The sequence below is a fragment of the Rutidosis leptorrhynchoides genome, chromosome 5 (genome assembly GCF_046630445.1).
Source record: "Rutidosis leptorrhynchoides isolate AG116_Rl617_1_P2 chromosome 5, CSIRO_AGI_Rlap_v1, whole genome shotgun sequence".
Taxonomy (NCBI): domain Eukaryota; kingdom Viridiplantae; phylum Streptophyta; class Magnoliopsida; order Asterales; family Asteraceae; genus Rutidosis; species Rutidosis leptorrhynchoides.
In genome coordinates this window covers 389,270,233-389,281,214 of record NC_092337.1, presented here as the reverse complement: position 1 = coordinate 389,281,214, position 10,982 = coordinate 389,270,233, and the positions used below count along the sequence as shown (strand labels likewise).

Genomic DNA, 10,982 nt, shown 5'->3' with positions numbered 1-10,982 from the left:
CAATCTGATCATAGTCTTCATTTTCAAGATGACTATTAAGCACTTGTCCACCAATCATATCGTTGTATGAGTTAACAACAATAGCTGCCAATGCCATATCTTCCTAAATAGATTCGCGAGATCTCTTCTTGATATTCTCAGTTTGAAACACAGGAGTTTGAGTCTGAGTCTGAGTCTGTTGAATCGGAGAATCCTCAATCATCTTAATTGTAGAATTTTGAGCTTGTAATTTAGCATTAAAGTAGCCGTACTGAGACAATGGTGCAGACATTTGTGAAGCATTGGCTGATATGTATGATGTCTGTAGTGGAGCATGAGTACTAGAAGACGAAGCTAAAGATGATGCAGCAGCTGCTACAGAACCAAGTCTCTTTCTCTTTGCTTCATCTTGAATGTCCTTCTCCATCAACTTCAACGTAAAAGCTGTTAGTGTCAACGGATGACCCGATGAGCTGTACCTGTTCTGAATCTTTTCAATCTCATGATCCCACTTTTCTGGAAGACCATCTTTCAACACCCTTACTGCCTTTTCATCAGGCACCTCAATCCCATAATCTGCCATCTCTGCAACTAATAATCGATATCTTTCCAAAGTCCGTCCTAGAGATTCTGATAGAAGAGCTGCAAACACCCTCCACTCATCCTTCAAAACCTTACCCTTAGTCGCACAATAAGTAGCTGTACCCTCTGTTGCTGATTGAAGAGCCAACCAGATAGTATACGATGTTTTGTTTCGGTTCTTAAATTGCTGAAAAATCTCCTTAGACAACGCTTGGGTTAGCTGAGCATAACATCTACACTCAAGATTGTACTCTTCATGCTCTGTGGGACTAAACTGTGAAGTTTCTTTGGGTTCACCATCTACTCCGCATGGCCATACATACGGATTCTCAATACATTCTCAAAGTCTAGAGTCGACACCGTTTAAGTAAATAACAAACCTAACTTTCCAGTCCAAGAAATTCTTAAGGTTGTCAAGTCTAGGTACTTTATTCGCTGATCCAGATTCACTTTCATTAAGTAACAGTTTTTGTAGTCCAGGTGCAATTACTAACGCGTTGTATTCATTTGTCATTTGTTCATCAGTGTCAGACATTTTGACTGATTAAGATTACTTAAGTGCAATTAAAAGATTCTGTCTCCAAAGAGGATCGACCGATGGACAAGACAATCGGTCGGAGGTCTGTGACGATCGGTCGGAGGTCTGTGACGATCGGTCGGAGGTGCTGATGTTGTAACAGAATCTATAATTTTAGTCCTTCGATCGATGGAAGAGACGATCGGTCGATGGTAGAAGACGATCGGTCGAAGGTCAAGAGACGAACGGCCGATGGTTGAGACAAACGGATCTAAGTTATGAAAGACTGTCCTCCGGTTCACTGGTAGACGATCGGTCGATTGTGTATGACTTACTGTCGAGGGTCGGGACGAACGGTCGATGGTCTAAGACAGTCGGCCGATTGTTCTTACGAATTCTGGGCAGAAAAAGCTAGGGTTTTCGACAAAAACTTCAATTTTGATCGATTATGACGTTCTAGACTTAAACTAAACCGATAGAAACTTCAGAAACACACCCTTGAACAATAATAGACCCAAAAACACAAGATTTAAAAGTAAAAATCTCAACTTTCGATTAAAAACTCGTTTATACCAAAAACCCTAAAATAAAAACAATGAATTCGATTCAAAAACGTTTGGATCAGCAACGTAAAGCTCTGATACCACTTTGTAAGTGCTAATTGGATCTTAGATCAAACGTAGAACCTAGATTAAAGGCGGAAAACAATAACTAGGGTGAATCGAATACGAATTACACTTTCGGGATCGATCTAACCAACAATATGTTGAAAGAAACGATGCCTAGATGATTGTATTCGGTTGGGATTTGGTCTGGGACAAGGATCACAGCAATAAACAACGGATCACAGCAATAAATAACGGCTAGAGGGTGTGGGGTGTGTAACCTAATAATGAAACTCAAAACCCGTATTTATATATAATCACAGTGACCATCGGCCGGTGGTCTTGGACCTTCGGCCGATGGTGATAGTCCCTCGACCGATGGTCTCTACCATCGGTCGATGGTATGAGCAGCCAACCAAACTGCTCGAACCATTTCACGTCATCATATTAAACAATCCAAACACAATGTATTAATGACGTAATCCTTACATGACTGAAATAGAAAATGCAAAACGAATAGAACTCATTACAAAATAGAACTTGGGATTATGCACCAACAATTATAAACAATAAATAAGACAATAACAAGTCTTACGACTCATTTATGATCATAGTGAGTAACCAAGTCTTGCAACTCAATTATGGTCAGAGTAAGTTTTAGCACCAATTATACATATAATGAAATATAAAAGGAATAGTTTTTCTTGAATACAAATTGAATATAAGTATTGTATTTATAACAATCAGATATGAGATGTAACAAAAAGGTTTACCTCTTAATATTCAGAAGAAAACAGCTGCACATGAAAATGTATATTCAGTAAAACATGGCATGCAAAGAAAAATTTGACGTAAGTAAATCACTTACCCATTCAATCACGTGTTCATTGAAAAGTCTCTATCCGCTTCTTCATGTGATGCCCCTGAAAAGAACTATAATACAAGACATGAAAGCAAGTCCAAATGTCTCAACTCATTTACATTTACATCAATATGTAACTATAGACACATTCCAAGTTACAATTTCAAGGGTAAAATATAACTATTAAATTGTAGTGGTATATGTTATATTGTATTATACGATATTCTACATAAATACTAAATACTGAAATACAAAATTTAGGTGTACCTGTGTTCGGGATAAACTTTCACGTGGGACATCAGCATAAGAGTTTTGAAATACACTTAGGAATAGTCGAAGTTCTCCTCTAACATCATCAACGGTTTGTTGCAAACTCATCATCAGTTTATTTTGAGACTCAAGTTGTTGGCTTTGAGTTTGAATTTGTAGTCTTTGAGATTCAATTTGTAGTCTTTGTGATTCAAATTGAACCAACAGTGTACCATCGTGATTATTTATAGAGCTATCACTTCTAATCCTTCTTAGGTCATAACTAAAATCCGTTACTTGCGATTTTGTTACTCCTTTCCCATGAAATCGAGCTCGTCCATTCTTTTCTGGCCCCATAAGCTCCATCACAACGTCTCTCTTAATTTTCGACCTCTTGTGAGTATCAACAGATTCGGGGTCCTTTAGGTTTAGAATCCTTTTATTCACTTCCCCATTTGCCATATCCTATGATAAAGACAACCATAAAATTATAGGTTTAGAATCCTTTTAAAACTTGAGATAGCAAGCGAAATTCAATAAAGTTTAAACATACCATAAAATCCTTAGATATATCTTTAACATATGCTCCATCTTTTGATTTATGAACGATATCAAAAAACTCAAGGGGATATGGTTCTCTATTGTTTTTCATCATCTGCAATTAAAGAGACAGTTATCAGTGAACAACACATATCAGTAACAGGCCCGAAATCGTAAACCCATTTTCGTTTGGTTCCCATGAATAATGTTTTTAGATTTCAGTTCATTTTCAATTACTCTGAAAGCTAATTGTTTTAAAATCTGAGAAAAAAACTTTCTTTTATTCATACTTTTAAGTGAAAAAGGATTAAATAAAATTAATTTTAAACCGTTGCTGAGTCGATTTACGTTTTGTTTTCTGTTTTTAAAACTTTTTCAGTCTAGCTGAATAGCTGCTACTCTAACAGATCAGAAATCAAATCAAAACATAAAATCATCTCTTATTCATAAAACTCACAAAATCATCTCTTATTCGTGCATGGCTACGAGCACCTGTAGTATGAACATGAAGTTTCTCATCTCTTGCCTTTTTCCCAAGTTTTGATAAGTTCTATATTTCAAGTGAAATAACAGGCATTAGTGAATAGTAATTATCAGAACCAACACATAAAAACATATCGATAAGTTAGCATCCACATGCACAAGTTATATCTGTACAGAAACAAACACAGAAATACGAAACATGCATATGTTCACACGCATATATTTGCCCTAAAACCATGCGCATATGTACAAAAACACAAACAGAATAATAACACTTCTATACATACAAATCTGAAAACACATAAAATGAGAAAAAGGCATAATTAATTTATGTATTACTGGACTTGTAGTTAATACCTTTGACTGAGATGATCTAAGATTCCTTTTATATTTGTCCCACTGGTCATTATTAATGTTGGGAGGTGCTTCTACCAAGTCGAGCCCTTCAAGAATCTGTTCTTCCGTGTATTGTATTTCTTGTCCTTCTACCAAGTTAACTCCTTCAACCTCTTTTAATTTTTGAGTAACAACCTTAAACAACTCATCCTTCACTCGATACTTTCGAGCCCTATACTTATCATCGAGTATTAAAAGCGAAACTCTATCAACATTCTCTCTATCAGGTAACATGAATTTTTCCTGCCAAAAATAACCAAAAGCATGTCACATAAAAGAACTGTACCCAACAACTAATATCAAACAAAATATGAATACTAAAAATGTTTAAATATAAATGTTACCCGGATGTGTTGCATAAGACTAACACCACGTTTCATTTTAACTTCACGCCAATCCTTTGCCTCAATAGGGCAAAAATGTTGTTGTTTTAAACATAAACCCATAAATCTAGTGCATAGTGACCCTTCAGATTTGATTGGCTGATCAAATCTATTGAGATGGACCAACACTTTTTCACCAGTTACTAACTTGGTTACATCTTTCGCTGTCATTCTTTGTTTTCTAATGATATTTCCATTAGCATCTACACAATTTCAAGTCATTATTAGCAACGATATTAGAAAAGAAAAAGTAAATTTTAGCAACAAGATACAAAAACCTACCTATTATCTCAACCTCCTCGTTCTCATGTTCATTAATTGATTATTTTCCGCATTCAAAGTAGACTCAGAAGGTGTTTCTGTAGAGGATGAGGATTGCTCATGGTTAGAAGTTGATGATGATGAGTTATCGTGAACAGAAGCAAGAAAATGTCGAAATTGTGTGTTAGGAAAAGATGATTGCTGACTAGATGTTGAAACAGGTATTTTAGACAAGGACACTTGGGGATTTAATGGAGTGAATGGTGTTTTAGACAAAGGCAGTTGTTGATTAAAAGGTCGAAATGGTGTATGCAAGGATGATTGAAAAGCAGGAGAAGAAGAAAGTGATTTAGATAATGGAGGTTGAAGTTTTTGTTTTTCATATTTTTTCAGTTGACTTCTAGACCCGAACATCCTCTTACTGCCTGTAATTGAGCTTATTGCTGAGCATACTTCAATGATTAACCAACACATAATCATAGTGAAAGCATGTGTTTACAATTGAATCAAACATCAAGTCATTATACTTAACAAGTTGCATCTCAAAGTATATCACAAATTACTGATTCAGATTCATACCAGCAGCAGCTCATCATATTATTATATTCATCACAGAAATATACATCTGTACACACGCATACATACACTGATATACGTACGAATATATACACAAACATGAATCTATCACGAATCTGAGCTGAATTCATACATTTCACAAGCTTTTATAGTTTATAAATCGGAAATCAAACAATATCATAAACAAATTAACTGACTAAATCGTAAGCTTTTATAGTTTACAATTGAATCAAACATCACTCATCATCAAATAAAAACTCACGATCAGTATCACTAGATGAAACTAACACATATATATATCAACAAATTAAATGAACCGACAATTTATATAAACGAACAATTAAAGTAGAACAATTTCAAACCACACTTAAATTTGAATATTTTTTTTAATAGCCGAGAGATAACTTGTATAGAGCTAGAAAATTACAAAGATATTAAAGGGTTTAATAATCAAGTACTGTACTCCCTATTACAATTCATTTTATAACGAGAGGAAAACCAATCAAAAAAGGAAGAGATGATAAAGTCTAGAATATGACATTTTAAAAGAAAAAAACTAGTTGGGTAATGGATATAGTAGTTTCTGAATCGCGGCAGTGGCGGACTCAGAAATTTTTTTCACCGGGGGCGAAATTTTTTTTTAAAACGTAGGGATTTTTTTTAACAAATTATGGAGGTTTTGGGGGATTTTTTTTTTTGGGCAAAATACGAAGGTTTTGAGGCAAAATATAGAAGTTTTGAGGCAAAATATGAAGGGTTTAGGGCAAAAATAAAATTTCACCGGAGGCAAACTAGAAAAACCGAAAAAATTTGCACTTTCTTTGGTCCGCCCCTGGCCAAAGGGACCAAAGGATAGCGTAACAGATAACTTCCAAGATGATAACTTCTTTAGGAACCTGATGCGCATCATAATCCAAAGCCAACAGTCGTTAGATCGAATGGATTTCAATGAATTTAGAAACACCTGCCTTCGGATATAAACGAATGTAGTGATGATATTATCTCCTACGTTTGTACTTAAGATGTAGTGATGAATCAAATGTAAATTATCTCATACGTTTTGTACTTAAGCTCGATGTAGTGATGATATTAGGTTAATTTTAACATCTTAATATGTATGATGAACAAATTCATACCAAATCCCTATTCTTATTCAAATTTGCACATTAATATTTGATATAGCACATTAATGAAAAATGATAATAAACATCGTGGGCTATAGTCTCCATATTTAAGTTAATTTAATTTTTCATATATATGTAACTCAGGGTTTCTATAAAAAAAGAGTTGCCATATGCATGATGGCTAAAAAGCAAACGGCGTTATCACGTTGAGTCACTTTCGAATTGACAAAAAATGTGATCGGATAAGATTCCTTAAACTTCGTAACTTTTGATTCTACACACAAACAAACAAAAAAAGTTCCTTGAAATCTATGAATAAAGTTATATTCACTTTGTGAAGCAAGGATAGTCTAATATCGTATACTCTTCTAGTTTCTACATCTATGTAATCATACAAATATCTAATCTCTTTTGACATTGGATATATCAAATTATATATCTTCTATTTGTGACCCTATATTGGCTTCTCCCATTGGCCCATTTTCACCTATTTGTTACAGAATGGATTATGATTAAGCCCGGCCCGTCTGTGGGTTTAGAGTTTCTAGGGTTTTATGTAGCCTATATATAGCGTCCAATGTAATTAATAATAGAACGGTGTTTCTATTATGTAACATGGTATCAGGGGGCTAATCCCGAGACCTACCCATCAAGTCTCCTCCGTTCTAAACCCTATCAATTCTTCTATCTAAACACAAAATACCCAGAAAAGGACAGTACGTTCGTCACATACCCTACTGCGGCGGTTGTCGTTCATTATTCTCTTCTTCAATTTTTTTTATCCGATTGTCTATTGTCCATATTCCCGTCGTTGCCTAGATTCATTCACTCAATCATGTTCTTTTCCAACGTGTCTTCAAAACATAAAGTACACGTATATCATCATAACATCAAGGTCTCTCGTGTTTTAATTTTAATAATACATCATGTTTGTCTCACCTAGATCATATTTGAACACATCCAACCCATATGTTATTCTTCACTCAAGATATGACCGTCATTTTTTTTTCTTTATCCTTTCTTTTATTTTGTTCATTAAAAAAAAAACACCCCCCAGATTCGAGCCACTTCTCTTCACTCGCAAAATAGAACACGCCGTAATTCTTTGTTTTCTTATATATATATATTTTTTTCTTTTCTATTATCCACCTAATTAAATCAATAATCGGCGAGGGGCTGAGCCGCCTAGCTAGACTAGGTTCCAAACCCCCAAAAAAAGAGGAATATAAGAAAAAGAGAAAAAAAAAACTCTTGTTTTGCAGCGTTGAAGATGATTGTATCGGCGATAAAGTTCAAAGCCCAAGTCCTGCTCAATCCTTAGGCAAGCAAGCCACGACGTATAAAAAAAAACGTTACGGAAAAGGAAACACATTCAAGCAACGCAACCAATCATCGATATCAATCAATTCGATACAATAAACTAGAAAGAAAATTGTGTTTTTATTTATTCTTTTTATGTTTAGTGTTTTCTTTCCAGTCCGAACTTTCGCGAATTCGCCGTTCGGACTGCGGGAGAGTGTTAGAGAATAGATTATGATTAAGCCCGGCCTGTTTGTGGGTTTAGGGTTTCTAGGGTTTTATGTAGCCTATATATAGCATCTAATGTAATCAATAATAGAACGGGGTTTCTATTATGTAACACTGCTCACCATTTTTGTCCCCTTGAATTTTTTTTATTTTTTTAAATGCTTTATAATAGGTTTTACATTTTATTTTTTTTAATTCTTTTGGCCTGTGTGGGTTGCTTTCCACAAAAAAGCTCTTTAAAAGGGCTATTTTACTCAAATGGGCTTACATGATACTCGGCCCAGTAACTGTATCAGTAGATAGTCCGTTCATTTTGACTATCAAGTCTTTCGGGTATGCACGATAGATTTCTTATAAAGATTCCTTCCGGTAATTGACAAAAAAAATGAGTTGTTTTTTATTTGGCGTAAAAAATTTAGTTGGTACAATTCTTGATACTGTAATTGTTATGTTGGTGTATACCCCATTTGCATTATCTGTTGGATTATTCCATAACATTTTATAGAGGGCTCGAAATATGGAGAATTGAAAATTTTCAACCTGTACCTTTGCCAAAATCTGAATTTGGTAAATTTTACTCTGGTGATTCATACGTTGTCTTGCAGGTAATTATACCGTTTCACATAATGTACCGGTGATTGCTGTTAAGAGTAAGTGGGTTGTTGTTATTAATTAGGGTTATTAAGCTTTATGTATTGATTATGGAATTAGGTCAGGTGTTGTTGTCTTCATCTTCAATCAATCTCCGATTCGCGCTTAAAAAAAAAAATTCTATCAATATCAATTGTTGATAACCACTTATCAGTTTTCAAGACTTGGAGAGCCTCGACAATGGACTGTTGTAGGTGATACACACCCATTTGGTTTTGCTTTCGACCAATCGATTTAACGCTAATCTATTTTTTTTCCTTGGAACGGCTAACCCTAATCAAATTAACCCTAAATCATAAATTTCGCTTTACAGATTATCATGTTTGTGATAGCATTCGGTTTGTGTTGCAGATTACCAAATGATCAGGTATGCCATAATGTTTTTCATATTATCAGATCATAAATTTTATTATCTATTTAGGGTTACAATCACAAAATAATAAATTTATGATGGTGATGTGTTGATGCATTCAGTTGATTTCACAAATGTAAGTAGCTCTCACTTATTGCAGGTCGATGAGGTTGAACAGGATGAGGTGCTCTCTCAAGGAGCTTATATGCACCTGGCCCCGTTTGGCTCGTGGAATTTCAAAGGAATTTGATGGAATTGGAATTGAATTCCTTAAACCGCTCCGTTTGGTAGACATAATTTGGAAGGAATTACATTCCTTGGAATTTTGAGATTCCTTCATCTATGGAATGTTCATTCCTTCAAGATGTTTGTTGATGAATTTGAATTCCTTTCAACATTGAATTTTTCGTGTCTCGACTCTAGAGCGCCTTTTTGGCGCTCATTTTCGAGCCACGTTTTCAGTGAACTATTCGGCGCGCGGTTTCGGGGCGCATTTTCAGAGAGCGTTTTCGACGCGCATTTTTGGGTCGCGTTTTCGGTCCGCGTTTTCGGGTCGCGTTTTTATGCCGCGTTTCGTGGCGCGTTATCGTGGGGCGTTTCGACTCGCGTTTTTGAGACGTTTTTTCGCGGATCGGGTCACTTTTTTGGTGCGCGTTTTCGTGTCGAGTTTTCAAAGCGTGTTTACGGGGCCGTCCGGAAACGCGCGTTTTCGCAATGCGCCCGGAAACGCGCGTTTTCGCAGGGGTCCGGAAACGCGCGTTTTCGCAGGGCGCCGGAAACGCGCGTTTTCGCAGGGCGCCGGAAACGCGCGTTTTCGCAGGGCGTCGGAAACGCGCGTTTTCGCAGGGCTCCGGAAACGCGCGTTTTCGCAGGGCGCCCGGAAACGCGCGTTTTCGCAGGGCGCCCGGAAACACGCGTTTTCGCAGCCCGGAAACGCGCGTTTTCGCAGGGCGCCCGAAAACGCTCGTTATCGCCCTGCACCCGGAAACGTGTTATCGTAGTGCGGCCGGAAACGCGTTTTCGCAGGGCGTCAGAAACGCGCGTTTTCGCGGGCTCCCGAAAACGCGCGTTTTCGCGGGCGCCAGGAAACGCTCGTTATCGCAGGGCGCCCGGAAACGCGTTTTCGCGGGCGTCCGGAAACGCGCGTTTTCGCGGGCGTCCGGAAACGCGCGTTTTCGCGGGGCGTCCGGAAACGCGCGTTTTCGCGGGGCGCCCGGAAACGCGCGTTATCGCGGGGCGCACGGAAACTCGTTATCGCAGGGCGCACGGAAACTCGTTATCGCAGGGCTCACGGAAACGCGCGTTTTCGCAGGGCGTCCGGAATCGCGCGTTTTCGGGGGCGTCCGGAAATGCGCGTTTTCGCGAACCGCCCGGAAACGCGGGTTTTTGCGGGCGCCCGGAAACGCGCGTTTTCGCGGGCCGCCCGGAAACGCGCGTTTTCGCGGGCCGCCCGGATGCGGATTTTCGGATCACCTGCAAAAACGCGCGTTGTCGCAGTGCGTCCGGAAAACCGCATTTTCGCAGCCCATATGAAACACGCGATCTCGCAGCGCGTCCGAAAACGCGCGATCTTGCAACGCGCCCGAAAACGCTCTTTTTCACAGCAGAAAACGCGCGTTTTCGACAGGCGTTCTGAAATCGCGAATCTAATTTTTTTTTTTTTTTTTTTTTTTTTGAAAAAGTGAGTCTGGAAATGAACACAAAATTTAGAAACGTAATTCTTTTTATAACTTTTTAATTATTTTATAAAATGAAATTCAATTCCATTCCATGTAAAATAGAACACATTTTTCACATTCCATGGAATTTATCAATTCCAATTCCTTCGGATTCCAATTCCTTTGACACATTCCATTCCATCCAAAAACATTCCACGAGCCAAACGGGGCCTTGCG

General features: G+C 37.7%; 1 protein-coding gene across 1 annotated transcript; it reads right to left on the bottom strand.

Annotated features, from left to right (window-relative positions):
• Positions 1-3,290: 3,290 nt before the first annotated feature.
• LOC139849808 (uncharacterized) lies at positions 3,291-4,949 on the bottom strand. The gene is made up of 5 exons (XM_071839430.1): positions 4,879-4,949; positions 4,558-4,799; positions 4,175-4,456; positions 3,792-3,884; positions 3,291-3,449 (listed from the first exon to the last, which is right to left on the bottom strand). Exons 2-5 carry the CDS (start codon positions 4,765-4,767, stop codon positions 3,291-3,293), a joined length of 744 nt encoding a protein of 247 aa, XP_071695531.1. The 5' UTR covers positions 4,768-4,799; positions 4,879-4,949.
• Positions 4,950-10,982: the final 6,033 nt, after the last annotated feature.